This window comes from Patiria miniata, unplaced genomic scaffold, assembly GCF_015706575.1.
Source record: "Patiria miniata isolate m_02_andy unplaced genomic scaffold, ASM1570657v1 HiC_scaffold_2, whole genome shotgun sequence".
NCBI lineage: Eukaryota > Metazoa > Echinodermata > Asteroidea > Valvatida > Asterinidae > Patiria > Patiria miniata.
The window spans coordinates 13,848,712-13,868,576 of NW_024037058.1; the positions used below are offsets into that span (position 1 = coordinate 13,848,712).

The following is a 19,865-nucleotide window of genomic DNA, read 5'->3' on the forward strand; positions in this document are numbered from 1 at the left end:
AATGAAGGTTCATATGTCTTCGAAGAGTGTACACTGCCATCAGTGGCAACACAAAGTCTAATATATCATTTTTAAGTGGGAAACAGAAGGAAAGAAAGGTTTCCGGGTTTACTATGGACGGGTAGTCTTTGGATCAGAGAGTCTTTTAAATGCAAGTAGTTGTTTAAACACAAGCACAGGCTCAATGCGTTTCAATGCGGCTCTAAAGTTTCAATGCGGCTCTAAAAAGGAAGAATGTTGTTACTACATGCACATACATACATTAGCAACTGGCAGGGATGCCTTCACAAGGACAGCAACTCCAGCAGGATTCCCAACACACAAGCAAGGCGTAGGAGCAACTGGCGGGGATGCCTTCGCAAGGAGAGCGACTCCAGTAGAAGCCCCAACACACAAGCAAGGCATAGGAGCAACTGGCAGGGATGCCTTCGCAAGGAGCCCAAACACACATGACACACAAGCAAGGCACAGGAGCAACCGGCGGGGATGCCTTCGCAAGAAGAGCGACTCCGGCAGAAGCCCCAACAAGCAAGGCACAGGAGCAACCGGCAGGGATGCTTTTGCAAGGAGCCCCAACACACAAGCAAGGCACAGGAGCAACTGGCAGGGATGCCTTCACAAGGAGAGCAACTCCAGCAGAAGCCCCAATACAAGAGCATGGCGCAGGAGCAAACAGCAGGGATGCCCCCGCAATTAGCTGCCATTGCAAGAATTGCGCTTACCATCTTCACAAGCCTCACAATACCAGATAGATAAGAATACATCAGTGGAATGCTGTTAATCAAAACCAGCACAATGCATCTTAGTCCATGAGTGACATCATGTCTAACTTGAACCCTGTATCAGTACATGTAGGATACTACAGCAGACCATCTGCAACACTTTGAACAAGCCTAAACGGTTATATGTACAGTAAGTTGGATTTGCAATGTACATGTATGTATGTAAATTTGACTAATCGTAGGTGTAACCATGATACGGTTAACCGTAATGGTATGCAAACCAAATCTTCATGTATTATGGAGCAACATTTGGGCCTATTTCCATGGTTACTGACCACAAACAGGCACAGATCTGGCCAAATACTGAATATTGGCTTCATTACTGAATACGAATATTGACTGCATTATTGCTAGTCAACGCCCCATTAACTTTATGTACATGTACAATGATTCAATGATTTAGTGATTATCTCAGAAGAGAATCATAAATAATATTGCACTTTACTTCAAACCAGTATTGTAGTCAAGTCCATCACAACAATTCTAAAGTCCATCAGAAGTCCTCAAGTCCTAAGTTGAGTCACAGGCTATTCAAATGTACAGATAGACAAAGACGTTTTTTTTCTTACTGTTAATCCTGTGTTATGTTAATCCCAGGTTTTGTAAATGGACTCTTATTCACTTGTGACCACACTTGTTATGGATTTGACTACAACACTACTTCAAACATCTTATTGAATATTATAAGTTATCCCGCGAGCGCGAGTGGAACACGGAAAAATGTAGTGCGTCTGTGTCTCACATACCACGAGGCCGAAGACCGAGTGGTACATGTATGTGGGACACAGACGCACTACATTTTCCGTGTTCCACGAGCGCGAGCGTGATAACGAATTTATCTTCAAGCAAACTTGATGCACTTCATGGAACACGCACACATGCGTAATACACGGAGTGCGGTATGGACCGAGGCCGTGCTACATGGTTATATATAGCACGGCTTGTTGCCATGGATCCACCAATCAGGATCGAGGATTCAAGTTTACTTGAAGATAATACTTTTTGACAATACTCTCTAATGGCAAACATAGTTCCATGAGCTATATGCAGCATTTGGCTTCTTTTTTCTAAAAAAAAATGTCCCTGTGCCGTGCAGGCTAAAGGACGAACTTCTTACTAGAGTGTGTTTGGATCATGTGGATTAGCCCTTGCTCTCTGAACTTATATATTTTTTTTTGCCAGTCTGCCAGAAATGCATGTGCCGATACCTTAGAGCAACATTAACTTTTTGCATGCAGGAAGGCACTCACGTCACCATGGAAGATGGTAAGCCAATTTGCTGAACATCAAGCTGATCAGCAAAGACTCCCAATGCAACAAGTTTGATGATGAGGGGATTCAGCATAGCGCGGAATTGCTAAATTTGGTATTGGCATTTCTTGGTCCATGCAATAAATATGTAACATTTTCATATGGCAAAAAATGAAGTGTCTTTGAAGGTCTAGAGGAGCAAGGGTTAAATGTAAAGAAATGGTTTTGCATTTGATTACATTCCTCACTCAGGCCATGTGTACAACATGAATGAAAGTTTGAGCTCATTAGTTGCTTATCCCAAAACAAGCTGACAATTGCTTGTTGTCATTGTCGTCAATAGAATGTACTACGTATCTTGTGGATGGGTACATGTTGCATGTCCCGCCAGTGGTCCTTGGAGTAGTCCCATAGGTAGAAGTCAATGATGATGCTGTTCAAAGTCAGTCCAGAGAGGGATGAGTCCTCAGCCATTAGACTTTTCAGCTCCTGTCGTATCAGCTGCGAATGAGAGCCAAATAATAACGATACCAGCATTGTCTCAAATAAAACTTGAGAGCATACATGTACATGTATATCTTAAGGGTGACTTTAGGAGCAATCCATTTGGAACGTGGCACATATCATAAGGCAAGGTTTCTTCAGACATCATGGAACACTTGATGGTTTGGATTTATTCAAGCAAAAGGAATGCCTCTGTCACAATGGACTCCGTGCAACAGCCAGAAAAGAAGAGTTGGGGGAGACCTAGCTAGACTGGTTCCCGGTCCATGCACTGCATATTTCGATTGATCCAAAGTTATTGGTGGCGGGGATTAGTCTGGGAGACCATCGCAAGTTAAATTCGAATGTATTTGCGCGGACGACGCCATTCAGGAAGTCATGCGTACTTCGCGCAGGAACCAGTAAAGTATGATAATGCCGTGGGGCACACCCACAGAGCTCTCCAAAGTAGTAAAAACGCGCCCTTTTTTGTTGGCGCTGTGAGCCCTTAGATGAACAACAGAATTGTTCTTCCTGTCCTTCAACAACAGCAATGTTAAACTGCTATGGATATGATGGATACATGTACACTATGTAGCATAAAATAAGTGCGTTATTCAATGAGCATAATAGAAATATTAGCACAATTTGTGTAAGGAATGCAGTTACCTTTCTTCGGTTGTGAGTGTGTGTGCTCTTGTATGTATGTCACTATTAAGGAGGCTTTACCATACCACAAGGGCTATCAGTCAATATCTTACTTTTAACAGGGGAAGCAAGTAGAACGAATGACAGTCTGTAAGTAGGTCTTACCTCTACTGCCCAGATGGAGCAGCCTCTGATTTCTACCTCCAACCTCTCACCTGGCGTGAAGAGTCTCCCCGACTGGAGAATCTCATGCAGACGAGGGGAATACCTGATAACTTCAAAATAGTTCAACACCTGGGGTACTCTGAATAGTAAAACAGGTAAAAGATAACTGCTACATTACAAAATCCCAACCACTTCTGTGACAAATATTTCAAAGGACATGAAAAACAAACATTATTTTTGGTTATTAGATATACAATGGTAGTTTTTAAAGCTATAGTCCATCATTTGCAGCCATCCGAAAAAGTAACTGGCGTATTATTGTTGAAAAACATACTTGGTTGAAAGATAGTAAGTGGACTAAACTTCCTGTGAAATTAATCTTTCTGGCAAGCTATCATTTTGAAGTAATCAACGAAAGAAGGCCTTTCCTGTGGTGCGTCTTAAGATGCACCGTAGAAAAATTTTAATTAGTAGTTCGTTTTGTTATTCGGCGCAGCACGCGCAAGCATTGGCACGACGCACAGGCGCGCGCGGTTGCTATAATTCGTCGGATCAGTGCGCGAAATCGCGTATAGCTGCAATTCAAACCATTCAAAACATGATTCAGTAACTTTTGATTTGAAATTGAGATCCTAGAATGCTGTTTTTCTCAGGATATACAGCTGAAACTTCATCAGGTTAGTTGTTCAGTATCCTTCATTAGATTTTGAACACTTTTGTTGCTTCAAACGAACAAAATGCACAGATTACAAATAATGGAATATATCTTTAATGTAAAATTAACACTGTCCCACATTATTTTCACTACATTTCAGTAAGTCTATACTATATATCTGGAGTTCAGTCATGTGAAAAACAAAAAGCACAAATGCAGATTTTTTATCTAAATATTCTTACTGAATCAGGTTCAATATGCAGTATCATGGATGCAGGCAACGCAATGGCATTATACCGTACATGTTCATGTACATGTAAACAAGTAACTATACTGAACTATACTTCCTAATGCAGTGAAGCCATGACACTGAGAGGACAGAATTCATCTAATGCAACAGCTCACACAAATTCTAATGTGCATCACTCTTCCAACCATCAAACTGAACAATCATGTTTTTCAGCACATGATATAGTATCCAACACTTTTTATATTATGTAGCAGATAATTGATACATGTATTGTGAAAATCTGACAACAGTGAGTGCATAACACGGCGGCCGTGCTTTTCACGACTTTCTGCCGTCACCTTGCTAGAAGTAATGATGCCAAGTCACAATAAATTTGTATTTCCCAGATTTGTTTGGTTGAAATATACAACCAGGCAACCTTATTTCCTACGGACCAAGATATGACTGTATGGACACAAGACACTTCTCCTTTAAGTTGAACAAATAATTGATTCTTAAAAACTGCCAGGATACTCTCCCTCAGCCTCAGGACATCTGGATGAACCAGCTGTATTTATTAAAATCGAGGCGTCAGCTCAAAGACTCACATTACTTCGGCTCCCTATCATTAATCATCATTCATAAATACCTCAGACAGTTTAGCCATTCCTATTGGTCGAGAGCCCGTCACGTGGCCGGTCTTAAACGGATGATAAAGACATGGCTAGCTGGTCTTAAACACTTTTCCAGTGTCGCAATAAAATGTAGATCCCTAAAAATCCAGTGCGTCTTACCGTTTCATTGGTTGAACGTTCACAATCCTCACGTAGGCATGCGCAACACTACCAGCGAGTCAGAATTTTATAGTTCTAAATTCAAAACGCAACGCGCCAGGTGCGTTCTGCGCGACATCGCTCACAACATGCCACGCGCGCGTCAATCTCCATAAAAGGGCTGTTTACATCTTACTCGCCAGCTGAACACTCCATTATTTTGCTAGAGGGATGTTTCAAAAAGCATGAAGTGAACTTGTTGAACAAATCGGTATTTTTTGAACGAATTATTTGATATTTTTTACCAAAAAGGTATTTATGAATGGGAATAAATATGTGCTCAGTCGGTATTTATCACTCTGTTTAAGACCACTTAGAGTCTGGGTGCTGATAATTACCCTCGCCTCCGGCTCAGGTAATTATCAGCACCCAGACTCTAAGTGGTCTTAAACAGAGTGATAAAAACCTCCAGAGCACACATTTATTCCCTTAATAACTCCTAGCTGGAAATGCCCCCACCAGCACCAAACTGAACTGCAACCGAACCGAACCGAAGTTTGAGGATTAGTTGCAGCACTAGATCGTATAATAGGAATCTAAGTTGGTTAATGACAGAAATCTCAGCTCGTTCGGCACCTCACGTCACAAGTGTATAGATATATGTACATGTTTAGAAAACACCCATCTTACCTATAATCTGCAAACATGGTCAGTACATCAATATCAATGAACTCTCCGTAGCTTTTGCCTTCAAAACACGCCCAGATGTCAGCAATCAGGATCTGTGCCCTTTTGTATAAAGAAACTGGAGGAAAAAACGCAACAGGGGTGAATAAGATTTGAATCTGCTTGAAGGCCCCCCCCCCCCAAAAAAAACACTTGCTGTAAAATACAACTGACCTCTGTCATCAATGTCGGCCAATCCTATGTTTTGTGTTCTTTAAAGTCAAATTATGTGCATTTTTAAACGACCTCAAACGACCCCTAGATGACCTTTGACCTCCAATTTTGAAAGACTTGTGATGAACTCCTACCAAAACTCCATCCAAGTTACATTAAAATCCATCAAATTCTTTCGACAAAAAACATTTGAAGCATATTTGAACAATGACTGCTAAAGACCCCTACATGACCTTTGACCTCAGTAATCCGATGAGGAATTGTGTCTTCCCACCCAAGGGTCACTGCATCCAAGTTTCATCAAAATCCATGAAGCATGTAGAAGTTATACATTTTTTTCAAAACTTTAACATATGGGTCTACAGTCTAACAGAATATACGACTGGTTAGTGTCTCCCAGAACTTGGTTTCGGCGACACAAAAATGCACATGCAACAACAGTCAATTCAATCTAGAAGGAAAAATACATGTATACACACCAGCCGCTCCTTCAAACATAGCCACATCTCGGTAAGACGGAAAGTTCTCGGTGATCAGATGCAGAAGCTTGGATGCTTTACGGTCACACTGGGAGATGCAGTTGACAAAGGAACCTTCAAATTTCTGAACAAAGTAAACAGAAAACATATTTAAAGATGAATGTATGCTGAGCTACAGCATCAAAAATAGAGTTTTTTTAAGTTAACACTAAAGGTAATGGACACCATTTGCCAAAAAAAAACTTTTTTGTCTAATTCAAGGAACAATCATATTAAAGGATTGTTACCAGAAAAAGAAAAAACTTTGTATCGGGGTACCTACCGGTACCGTATATTTAAACAATTACATGTATATGAGTTTGAGCCTTATTTATGTTACTTATTGGATTCTGGTTATAGATTTTATTTTTCTCGATTTAGATTAGATGCTCATCTCACAAGTTGATGATTGAAGTTGGTAGATACACTGGTTTAGCTGTACATGAAAGGTTATGTCCACATTGTCTACTTGATGTTGAAACTAATACACTATGCTTTAGTAAACGCTTTAGTAACATTTACAGAGAAAGTTCATGTGTGTGCCATGGTTCCTGCACAGTAAAAGATTTTGGAGAAGTCAGATCTAGTCCCCATACAAAATTTCCCTTGGAGTTAGGTATCAAATGAAGTTTTATCAACTTTTTGAAGCAGAACAGTAGGATCAGAATAAAAATTAAAAAAAAAAAGACAAAAGTAGGTTTTTGGAGAAAAAAAATCCGGGATAAAAGTACTCACAACACTTGTACTCCATTCAACATGAAAAGCTCTTGGAAGTACAGTTGTGGTACTCCTATGCCCAAGGCCTTCATTGTGTCGTGGACATATGACAGTGTGTAGCACTGTTATGAAAATTATTCACTGAGATTTCATTTTTCAGAGTTTTGGGACAACTCGGTCCTAATTTCTCTAACAATAGAAAACTTCCCCACAATGCAGTGCTGGCTGGGGCATGCGTATATTTACAATGTATGGATAGAAAGAAAGAATGTTTGAAGAAAATATGGTTTAAGTACATGAAAGTTGAAATGCAAGCTCATTCATGCTCATCTCAATGACTCACTTCTAGGAGTACCGTACCGGCTTCATGCAGATGCTCTAGTCTCTTGTCCAGTAGCGGTATATCAGTGTCTGTCGCTGACCGGAATATATGCCTCAGCTGATCCACGGTGATCCGGGAATAATAGGACGCTGATGTGATTGGAATGTTTTCCTGTATACCAAAAAAAAAATTACACCAACAAAACAAAAAAAACAAAAATGTAAAAACAGTCCAACTAAAATGAACGAAAACAATTAAGTTTTTCAACTTCAATCATATTTCTCATGGTTTACCAACGTCAACATTCATACTCGTATGCTTTGAAAGTTTTGCATTCAAACAGAAACTGGTACGCATATGTTTAGCAATCTGTTAACGTTATTGCCAGTCCGTTGTTTCAATTCGGGGTATGCATCGGAGCATTACCAACAAACGCAGTAATCCAAAAAGAAGCCTCCGTTGGAAGCCTCGTGTCTGTGGCTAAACATGCTTTGAAACACATAGCCTACAAATTGCACATACATACATGTATGTTGAGCGTTCTACTTCTACTTCCATGCAGCTACTCGTTTACAGCCTTTTCAGCAACTTAACGAGGACTGTGGTGTGCTGTCTCAAATGGTGGACACTTGTGCAGGGTGCTCTGATACATGTAAAGTTGTTCAAGTAAAAAGTCAACTCCTATGATCTAGGCGCTGATGGCTTCCTTGAACTGCTCCACAGTGGGCAGCTCAATGATGTCTTGGGGAAGCGCATCCCAGTCCCGCAAAGTTCTTGGAAAGAAGCTTTGCCTGTAGTTGTCAGAACGGGAGCTGAGTCGCATGAATCTGTGTTGATGTTGTTGCCGTGTTGTACGGAGTCTTGGTTGGATGTAGCCTGGGATTGGTATGGCTATTTGATTATGGACGGCTTTGTAGACCATGGTTAAGCGGGCTTGCCTGCGCCTCTTCTCCAATTCATTCTCTTTCAATCAAATCAATGACATCAGAAAAGAGGGAGAACATTGACAATTACCTATGCATTACATGAGTTACTATGAGTTGCATACATGACATGCACGTGTACATATCACAAGACCACACAGACTGATGATCCATCAGGCACACTTACTGTATCCATTCGTTTGTGAAACCAGTTGTTGATTTCATGAAACTTTGCGCAATGGCGTAACTCCACTTGCGCAACAATTTATTGCAAACTTAAGCTGCGCAACATTTTACACTGCGCAACATCTCAGTTATGACACATTTCATGAAAGTTTCATAGTGCATAAATCAGCAACTTGCGCAACATATTATGGCATAACTTGCGCAATTATTTTAGGTAGCGTAAATTGAACCATTTTACTAGTATATCATGATTGTCACGGAGCCTGTAATTGCACAAACTTATCGAGGTTGATACAAGACACTCACAGCTTTCTGTTCGAGGTACATGAATTGCCATTTTACTCGCGACAGAATTTTTAGAGTTGGGGCATGATTCCCAAGAAAGTCGGACAAACCTTTTTTCAAAATGGCGGGCGGAGGTGATTCAACGACTGTTTCGTGACCAAATGAAATGATGCACAAACTGCCATAGAAAATGCTGTTACTATCCTCATCCAAGATTATTTAAAATGTTTCACAGCTACGCCAAGTTTCGTTGAACCGATCTGAAATTGATTGCGCAGCTGGGCAACAAAAATAAATACATGTACATGTATGTGGATAAAAAAAGGCCACCATCACAAGATGCCTATGCCAGTACGCATGCAATTGAGTCACATGTTTGTACACTCATCTCTTCAGCTGCTGTCTATGGTTTGAAAGTTCCCCCAAAGGTTTGCTTACATCTAACGCTCTGTTGATAGCTGCACACAGGGCCCAGTAGCCGCTGTGCAAACTGCCCCGGTAGTCCACAAGGAATCTTTTGTCATTCGCCTCACTCCAGAAAGAGAAGTTCAGTGTGTCCAACACAAAGATCCTGCAAAATGCACCCCAAAAACACTGCAAGCTTTGATATGAAAGCATCTCAGTTCAGGGTTCTGTAAGCTGTGTGAAGATGGAGCAAATGCTATTACCTACATGTATGGCTTTAAAAGCACTTCTAACATTTCTCACATAGTTACTGATTTTAGCACACATGTACATCTAGCTATTTGTAAGCAGCATAAGTTTAGGGCCCAGTTTCATGGACTGCTTAACACTTAGCAGAAAACTTGTGCTTAAAATCATGCTAATGATTAAATAAGCACTATTTCATGGCATGGATGTGCTAATGGTTTGGCAAGTATGGGATTTCTACTGTTGAGTTACTGATTTCAACAGCTTTTTCCTCCGGGGTTAAGCTTCCTTATGTTGTGCTTATATACGGAGACTCTGTTAGCAGAAAATTGGCTGTTCAGAAGCGCTATGAAATTGGGCCCTGGTGAGTACATGTACATATATCTGGTATCACAGTTCCCATCAGTTACTGTGCATGTAAGTCAATCACAATTACATGTAAGTTAATCAATCTCAAGCAATGTCACTTTCAAAACCATCTGTGAAAAAATTACATCTTTGTCGCTGTTGATCCATTGTTTCTTGTAGTGTAACCCAAATACACGCATGCTATCTGGTAAGTGCACTTTTCAAAATTACTTGACTGAACTTTGGCTGTTGCTATATCATCAAATTTTGGAAGGAAAAGCATTTATCAATAAGGACAACAAAAAAAGTCTCCGGTTTTTGGTATGGAGCTTGCCCAAAAAGTGGTGCGGCGACACGGCTTTTTTTTTTTTTTACCTGTTTTTTTTTGCTTCAAATGTCGGCTGGTGACTGCAAATGGTGCCCGACTAAACTTAGTGCAAATATTATGGGAGACCAGAGAGGCCACATAAAGCTTATTCTCGATCATAACCCCATCTAAAAACACGTTAAAATTGTGCAGCAGCAGGATTCCAGTCAAACCAGTGAGTTTGGCGGTTTTGAGACATCATCTTTCATTGAAAAAAAAACTTTTTCATTTTGCCGACGCGCATGGCTACGGCGACGCGCGCGCATACCAGAAACCGGAGACTTTTTTTTTTGGCCTAATAATAATCGGCATTTAAGAACGCTGTTATTAGTAAACTAAATCAAAGTGCTTACAGTATTAGTATTACCCCTGATCATTGGGCCAATTAAACATCCAAAATACCATCTCAGCTCCCTGAGGAGTATACAGCTCAATGCTGCCTGGCGCAAGGAAGCTAATTCAATCACAGAAACCATCTCTGCCCTCACAGGTACTCATTTACTCCTGGGTGGAGAGAAGCAATGAGTGACAAAGTGCCTTGCTCAAGGGCACACGCACCATAACCCCTGGCTGAACTCGAACCCACAACCCGCAGAATTACCCGCATACCACAAATTCAATGCCCTTAACCACGAGGCCACGGCACTCCAATCAAATCACTGTGTGAAAATGTGTTCAACACATTTGAATATGCAGGATATATGTACCTGTACATTGTACCTACCAATCAACAGTCTCCTTTGTCATCAGCTTTGGGTGAAGATCGTGTTGTTTCCACGCCTCCACACTGTATTCATTTTTCTTTAAACTTTTGAAAATCTGTAAGACAAGTTCAACACTGAGTGTAAATTACATGGCAATGCAAGTACACAATTCAAGTTGTGCATCATTCTAATGCATACAGTGCATGGGTATGTAAGTTGCAGGATATGGGTTTGTTTTTTTTTTCACAAAAGAATTCAACTTGCACAACAAATAACAGTGTAACTTATGTACACATTCATGACTTACATGCCCGCATGAAAAACACATGTCAAACTGTAGTTTGTTTTGTTAGGACAGAATTTTGAGAGTTACAATGTATCAAGGTTTGACAAAACCATGCATTGTTAAAATGGTGGGCAGAGTGTATACTACATGTAGCTGTTCAAAAGTAATTCACCAACTGTTTTGCGATGGATAGAAAACGTATACAAACAGCCATCTCTACGATAATGTTTAACGCTTTAAACATCTTAAAACCAAGTAAGCTTTTCAACTAAATGCGTTACTTTGTGCATGTTGTGTACATTTATGTGTCTATTTATCATGATATTAGCAGAGTTTTCTCACCATGTTGGCTACATCAGTGGCCCCATCTTCCGAGATGGTGACATCTTGACTCTTTGAGGCGATAAGTCTCCCCGACTCTCTCGGCAGCAAGGGTTTGGTCAGCATGATCACACACTTATCTAGTCACTGTACATGTATGTGTATGTACTTGGGAGTGCTCCTCACTGAACTATATGACAAAGGTGAGACACATACGTGTGTAAGGCCAAAAAAAAAAGTACTTGCGCTTAATAACAAGTCACGCTTAATCAATGACTGTTTCGTGTACTGATGTTCCCTGCGCCAAAAGCCCATTGTCATACGGCGCGGGGCACATAACAGAACACGAAACAGTCATTAATTAAAGCTACAGTCCATAATTTGCATCTATCCAAAAAGTAAACTGACATACATGTAATTATTGTTAAAAAACATAATTTATTGAAAGATAGTTAGGGGATTAAACTCCCTGTAAAATGATTCTTTCTGTAAAATTTTTGGTGAACTGTTTTTAAATTTGACAAAAAAGGGATGAAAAGATCCATCAGTAAACAGTCCACCAAAACTGACAACTTGTAACGACACAGCGCAGCGTATTCAGCGCACCAAAATGATGTACATAATAATGCACTGTTGCGCAATGCAAAGCATACTGATACAATCCCCCTCCATCCCAAATCAGTCCTTCTGATTTGGAAATCACAGGCGTGTGGAAAAAGGCACACCTGGATTTTGCTAGAACCAAGGCGTGTGATTTTTCTGCGTGTGCTGATTTTCTGCGCGTGCGATTCTGTGGTCCAAGGAGGACTGAACAATCGGGTATTTTTTTTTTAATATTCTTCTTGGTTTACAGCAAAGACATTTTATCTTCGTAAACCTATTTTTTGTCACAAATTATGTATAATTATGCTGTAAATGTATGCCGAGGTGTGTGGTATAGAGGGATTCAGGCATGTGATTATTCGCACTTCTCAGGAAGCTTTTAGGCGTATGATGGCGTGGGGGGTGCGATCGCACGCCTCAAATCAGGACTGCAAATGGTCAAGCCGAATGTAGAGTTGACCTGCCGAGGTCACGCGAAGATCAGTGCACGTGCAACGTACGTAAACACACACTTGAACATAACCGTGCATTTGTCAGATCGGAGACGCGAGGCTGGTGAGTAAAAACTCAGATTTTCCACCCCCAAAAAATTGTCCCGTGATCCAAATGGCAATCGTTTTAAAACATTTCAGAGTTATAGATCAACCAGCTCAACTTTTTTGGTGGATTTGTGTTTCACAAAGTGGAATTTCAGACAAAGGTATTTCGCCTATCAAAGGGCATTTCCAAAAGCCATAGAGTGCTGACCCCCGAAAAAAGAGCATTCCAGAAGGCTGACGGAGAGAAGCCTTCTGATTCCAGACATACTGTTCTTTTTATTTTGTATTGTACGACATTTGTACGAGTCGTCTTAGCTGAAGGTACGAGTTGACCAAGGAACGAGTTGTCCTAGTCCAAGTAACTAGGACTCAACGAATCGCTTTTTTAACATTTGGACATGTCGGGCTATCCGTCTAGTCCTAGTCTGCTAGTAACTAGAACTAGAGTTGTCCAAGGTACGAGATTACCAAGGTACGAGTTGTGCAAGGTACAGTACAAGTTGTCCCAGGTACGAGTTGTCCAAGGTACGAGTTGCCAAGGGACTACAACTATTACGAGTACAAGTACGAGTTGACTCGAAAACCTATTCCTCCATATCATGATGCGAAAACTAACGTTTGATCCTCGATCCTGGCTCAGGCCTACTTTAGTACTTACTCAGATGTTCCCCCTTTTTAAAAATGCCTAAACAGGGACCTTTTAACACATTAGTAAACAGTAACACTCGGTTAACTGTTTATTTACAAACGCACGCAATCAATTACAAATACAATACGATTATTGCATATGTATTGTATATACGCACGTGGCAGTGAACACATTCCGCGGCAGCCATCCTGAAAAAAAGGCGCCACCATGTAACTTCAGTCTCGGGATTGCGGTCCCAACATGAAACGCACTGGAGTAGAGCCAAATTTTTCAAACGCCATTTTGAAGGATTTCCAGTAGCTTTACAAGAAACTAGTGATCACCTATGAACAGTTTGGGCTGAAAATATCTTAAGACAGGTGTACTTTTTATTTTGTATGGTACGACATTTGTACGAGTCGTCTTAACGGAAGATACGAGTTGACCAAGGTACGAGTTGTCCTAGTTAGAGTAACTAGGACTCAACGGATCGCTTTTTTAACATTTGGACATGGTCGGGCGATCCGTAGAGTCCTAGTTACTCGGACTAGAGTTGTCAAAGGTACGAGATTACCAAGGTATGAGTTGTGCAAGGTACGAGTTGTCCCGGGTACGAGTTGTCCAAGGTACGAGTTGCCCAAGGGACTACGACCTAGTAGTAGTAGTACGACGTACGAGTATGACGAGTACTCCTAGAACTAGTATGAGGCTCTACGTGGAGCCTCATAGTCTAGGAGTACATGACGAGTTAGCCCCACTAGTGTGGCCGCGGTATGCTGCGCGAGGTTCAGCACAGCATACCGCGGCCACACTAGTGGGGCTAATGACGAGTACGAGTTGACTCGAAAATCTTTTCCTCCATCATGATGCGAAAACTAACGTTACATCCTCGATCCTGGCTCAGGCTAGCTGGAGTTACCCAGCCCTGAGTTTTATCATTGGGTTGTCCTAATAGACAACCCAATGATAAAACTCAGGGCTGGGTAACTCCAGCTAGGCTCAGGCCTACTTTAGTACTTACTCAGATGTTCCCCCTTTTTAAAAACGCCTAAACAGGGGCCTTTTAACACATCAGTAAACAGTAACACTCGGTTAACTGTTTATTTACAAGCGCACGCAAATTTTACAAATACGATACGGTTATTGCATACGTATTGCATGTGCGCACGTGGCCGGCCGTGTACACATTCACGGCAGCCTTCCTGAAAAAAGGGCGCCACCATGTGACTTACTAAAGCCAGTTTCGGGTTTGCGGTCCCAACATGAAACGCGCTGGAGTAGAGCCAAATTTGTCAAACGAAGTTTTGAAGGATTTCCAGTACAAATACAAGAAACTAGCGATTACCTATGAAAAGTTTGGGATGAACATATCTTAGAAACTCGGTAAAGGTTGATAGTTTGGGCACATTTTCGGCGCAGACTGATATAGCGCAGCGTGTTTTTTTCGCGGAATGCCTGTGGGGCGGTCCGAAGTTGCGCGGTCCGATCCGTGCACTGCCGGTGCTTACAGCTCCAGGTACGTGTTCAAAAATTTAAAAGAAGATAGACAGGAGAATACTGTCCTTTATCTAACACATTGTTTTGGAAATTCAATAATTATTTCGGGTGTTTAAATAAATAGGAAAGTGCATTAAAACATTTACAAATTGTTACAGGGTTTTTGTTTTACATGACCCAGACATGCTTTTCCTCCATGTGATTTTATTAAACTTTCCATTAGACTGAAAATTGTACGGAAAAGTTTTTTCTTTTTCCAGAATGATATGTCTGCATGCCTCTCGTCCGATTGTGTTTATTTCTGTGGCAATCAATTAAGTTAGGAGTACCCCACACAAAAACAAAAGCCAATTGTGAAAGTCCCATCACCATTCTTATTTCTTCTCAAGTCGACGACCCAGCGAAAAACCGTTCGCGACTAGTCGTGAATTTATTCCCGACTGGTCGTCAAAAATATTCACAACGTCGCAAAAATATTCACGATCGGTCGTGAATAAATTCGCGACGTCGCAAAAATATTCCACAAAGGCCGATCGCCACGACTAGTCGCAAAAATATTCACGACCGCAATCGTGAATAAATTCACGACGTCGCAAAAATATTCACGACGTCGGCAAAATGTGAATAAATTCACGACGTCGCAAAAAACCCCCACAAATTGGACCCTATAGAATTAGAGTAACCCAAAATATCCGATGGTGAGCGGCCACTATACATGGAAAGACTTTGCCCTGGCTTCATAATTATTTAAAAAAATAATGACTAAATAATGAATAAAGTTCATTTGTGCATATCATTCCGTCGGACAATTTTGGATGAAAATACCGATTTAGTTTTTTTTCTCTTAGTGAACTCATGGAGCCGGCTTTATGCTAGCTCCGTAACTTGGTGAACTCAAAAGTGGACGAAACAAAGTTGTTCTCACTTGATATCACTTGATTTCTGCTGCTCAGAACAGAACTTGTCCTGCTTATTTTTTGTGTTTTGTGTTTGTGTTTTGGTTTTTTTGTGCGCTAATTTTCATCTACTTTTTGTGTGTGTGGTAATTTTATGTCTTTTAAGTTGCAATGAAACTTTTTAACCGGGGGATTGGCCTCTTTTTTATGTTTTGTTTAATTGCTTAATTTGTTTTTTTTCAGTGGCTAATTCTGGATTTCATTTTTTAAAGGTAATTTAATGTCTTCTTACTTGCAATTAAACTTCTTAACTTATTAATGTTTAACTTGTGGACATCTACAATAATTGGGTCTTTGAATTTTTTTATTTTTTTTTTATCTTGTTTTATCTCATCGTGGTATTTTGATGTTTACTGTGGGATAATCATATCTATTTGTTTTTGTTTAACGGGGACATTAGCTTGTTAGCATTTATACCTCTGCCATTTTTATATTATGTGTTTACTGTTAATACATTTTTATAGATTTTTATAGATTTATATTTTTTTTTTGTGTAGCCAGAGGTATTGGAATTGAAGGCCTTCGGGCCACAGTTTTTAGGCTTTCGTTTTTGCTTTCTTGTTTTTGTTTTGTTTTGATATTTTTGGAATGTTTGTTGTTTGTATGTGTTGTTTACTGATGCCGAATAAATACTACTACTACTACTGCTACTACTACTACTACTACTACTACTACTACTACTACTACTACTACTACTAAATAATTATAATTGATACTTAATTGTAATCCTTATACAGCTCATCTTCGGAGCTGCCTAAACTAGTACTTGTAGTAGTGGATCACCACTTGGATCGGCGGCAAAACCGGTGGCTAGTGAAGTTTTCTCAGTAAATATGCCTATGGTTTAATATTACCAACAAAGTCACAGCCGGATATGTGCACATTCAAGTGATTTCAATGTCATGGTTCAGAGAAAACTTTCCGTGATGTCATAATATTAAAATAATTGTATTGTGCACCTGCTTGTACCATGCACTGTGCATGTGCACCTGCAGCGCGCTTTCTTATACTGCAGTGAACTTCACAGGTGAACTACTGTCTAGTTATGGACTTTATGCGGAAACACAAGGGAACCAGCGATGCAATGTTGTACGTGTGCTGCGCTAGCGCAATAGATTTGACATTTGACACGTAAATAACATAACAACATACACATTGTAACGCACACCCATGTAGGTTAGGACTTGGCTACATATGTTCGATTTTACTTGATGATTTGTCTTCGTTGTATATCTGTAGTAGGCCTACACCTTCAAGTATTGAGTACGAAGTAAGTATTGTGTGATTATGGAGCTATTTGTGATAGTTGGTCAGTATTTTACCATGTTGAAGGTTGCAATTTTTGTACTCGGATTTTTTCGATGTCCTTCTGGCTTGTTCTGGCTTCTGCACGATACAGCATGTACAGTGCGTATACGGTAAAAATACGGGTGATCGTGTGGTCCGAGTAACTTGGACCCAACTTATCGCCTTTTTTAACATTTGGACAACTTATCGCCTTTTTTAACATTTGGACATGGTCTGGCGATAGCCAGACCATGTCCAAATGTTAAAAAAGGCGATAAGTTGGGTCCAAGTTACTCGGACTAGTGATCGTGTACAGTGTAGTTTTTAGGACACACGTCTCCATTTTTTAAATGCATTGGCTGTTAATTACGGCAGCCGTAATGCACTTTCGTTAGCATCTGATGGTGAAAGTAGTACTCCTAATATTTAATGTCTTTCTTCGGGTTTCATTCTACCAAATGGCTCTCGGACTTTATTTCCCTTTAAAAAAAGGGAAAATGTCCATACTCGATCGCCACTTTAACTGCCGCCAAACATATCAATTTTCACCTCACCTTGTGATTTCAACCAAGAGGAATCCAGGAAGCTGTGTAAATGCGAAAAAAAATAGGCAAAATGTGTTTTTAGAGCACATTTTGGATGCACACGTCGTGCAGAACTAAGTTGAAGCATGGAGGAAGGAATTATTAATTCCTTCCTCCATGGTTGAAGCATGGTTGAAGCAGCCGGTCAAAACTGATTGTAGTGGCTGAAAGACAGCAGTACGTTATACGCATGACGTCGCATGAGCCGGCCAATGATAGTGCAATACGTCATTATGAATATTTATTTTCTCATGAATATTTAGTTTATTTCAATGGATACTTCAAATACGTCCAAAGATTGATCATTGCAACAGCGATCGTGCGCGGCCTAGCGGTTAAGAGTCTCGTGTATCAAGCAAGCGTCCGTGGTTCGAATCTCGGTGAAGTAACTGACTGATTAATAAAGAGAAATTAAGGAAAGGAGAGGGTGAGAGTAGAGGAGGGAAAGTGGAGGAATAACCATAAAAGATGTAACTTTTGGCGCTAGAAAATTAATTGAAAAAAGTGGCGATCGAGTACGGAACTTTTTCCAAAAAAAAATCCTCCAAAGCCATGGATTAAAAAAGTCAAAAAAGGAAAATAAATTCATGAAATTTACATAGGCCTAAATAAAAAGAACAATTTGATTAAACACAAGAAAGTAAAGAAAACTATTAAAAAAAAAAAAGCGGCGCGCCAGTGCGGCAGCGAATTTGAACCGGGATCCCCAGCATAGTCTGGTATAGTAGTCGAATTAGCTCTACTGAGTGGAGCGCCAAAATTAACTTTGGTACCCTGCCCTCCGTACTAACGCTCCACTGATTTGGCATACTTTGGTGACAGGTACATCTACATCTACGCAGGTACTCAGCAAAGTCCACTTCTGGATGTTAACGCTGAGGTGACACAGTCTACACACTGGTAGGCCCATTCATGCCATTTGTGCATTACCTTGTGAGGACAAAAGGCCCAACCCCGCCCCTCCCCCCCCCAAAAAAAATGGTAAACTAAAGAGAATACAAATGAGAAGACAGTTACCCTGGATAGATCCACGCATTCATGACATTCCATAAGACCCCTTAAATTGTTCCAAACAACAGGTAATTTTGAAAAAAGAACAAAATATTCTGAAACTTAATACATGTTGGCCCTACCGCTCACATTTAAATGTGTCTGCCGAGTTGTGCAGTCCATTTCATTTATCGATCAATCTAGCCCGTGTGTGACGTCACTATATGAAGAAAAACAATTCGCGCTCAATCAACGGCTGTTTCATGTACTGATATGTGTCCCGTGCCAATAGCCCATAATGCACGGAAGAACCCAGCAACACTTGGCGCTAAGAAGAGATGGGGTTTGCCCCGGCGTTTCTGGGGGTTATCCTCATACGCTGCAACATTTCCGTATACGAAGTTCACTCAACACCCTGTATACAAACCCTATGAGATTGGACTGAAAAATTCTAAGTGTTTTCTAAGAAAATGCTTGTATTTTCTCACTGCTCAAATTGACTTTGATGACATGAAATTGCTATCTGGGGGCTTGTTGGTCAATACAGAGGAAAATTAGTGAACTTCGCATATGGTAATCTTGCCGGCTAAAGTTGGTGTGATATTCTTAAGTGAATTTTACCGACTCAACCAGAACCAGTTTTTGGGGGGCCTTTAGTCCTCGTGAGGGTATGCACAAAATGCATACACCGTGTACCTGTCACCAAAGTATGCCAAATCGGTGGAGCGTTAGTACGGAGGGTACCGAAGTTCTAGGGGAGACACATACATTTCGCTGGTTGGTGCGCGCGCACCGTTCCTTGTGTGTGACGCATGTACACCAGGTGATTTCTACCATGTTAGTATGTACACGCAGTGGCCGTGCTTCGTGGCAAAATATTGCAGTCAGGCAAGATGGCGTCGTTCTGTCACCCCCAACTGTTCGCTCGTACCCCCTTCCCTGCAAACAGGACGCTGGGATACGCTGATGAGCTTCACAGAATCTTGTGAAGGAAATGGCCTATGGCCTATGTATAAAGCATCTGGCTGCAGCTGTTCAAGACCGCAGGTAGACAATGTGCGCAAATGCTATCCGAAAACTTCCCATAGAAATGCACACGTTCCATACCGGATGTGATTTCTGTTTCATTGCGGACCATTCGGACAAAATTTGGAGCGTCGCATAATGCAATCCGACCGTTCCTGATTCGAAACGGAGCCTGAGCAAGTGACGGGAATTGTAAATTTACAACACAGATAAGTTTTACAGAATTTCCTACATTGTACAT

General features: G+C 40.8%; 2 protein-coding genes across 5 annotated transcripts in view; one reads left to right on the forward strand and one right to left on the reverse strand.

Moving 5' to 3' along the window:
• Positions 1-1,601: 1,601 nt before the first annotated feature.
• Positions 1,602-14,489, reverse strand: LOC119726595 (queuosine salvage protein-like). The gene is made up of 9 exons (XM_038198332.1): positions 14,306-14,489; positions 11,536-11,704; positions 10,928-11,022; positions 9,276-9,408; positions 7,465-7,614; positions 6,366-6,489; positions 5,677-5,791; positions 3,330-3,468; positions 1,602-2,534 (listed from the first exon to the last, which is right to left on the reverse strand). Exons 2-9 carry the CDS (start codon positions 11,638-11,640, stop codon positions 2,370-2,372), a joined length of 1,026 nt encoding a protein of 341 aa, XP_038054260.1. The 5' UTR covers positions 11,641-11,704; positions 14,306-14,489; the 3' UTR covers positions 1,602-2,369.
• Positions 14,490-16,705: 2,216 nt separating this feature from the next.
• The window catches only part of LOC119726596, a 29,551-nt gene continuing 26,391 nt past the window's right edge, over positions 16,706-19,865 (forward strand). The window contains exons 1-2 of one of the 4 annotated variants that reach the window (XM_038198333.1): positions 16,841-17,007; positions 18,431-18,488. In XM_038198333.1, the coding sequence (XP_038054261.1) occupies positions 16,949-17,007; positions 18,431-18,488 (117 nt within the window). In that variant the 5' untranslated portion in view covers positions 16,841-16,948. The other 3 variants (XM_038198334.1, XM_038198335.1, XM_038198336.1) reach the window with 3 other exon arrangements.

Excerpts from the sequence above, each read along its gene's own strand:
- LOC119726595 (XM_038198332.1), bottom strand. The coding sequence starts at position 11,640 with ATGCTGACCAAACCCTTGCTGCCGAGAGAGTCGGGGAGACTTATCGCC. Across the intron at positions 7,615-9,275 it reads CTATCAACAGAGCGTTAGAT|GAAAACATTCCAATCACATC; the intron begins GTAAGCAAACCT and ends TTTGGTATACAG. Across the intron at positions 6,490-7,464 it reads CCGGTACGGTACTCCTAGAA|AAATTTGAAGGTTCCTTTGT; the intron begins GTGAGTCATTGA and ends TACTTTGTTCAG.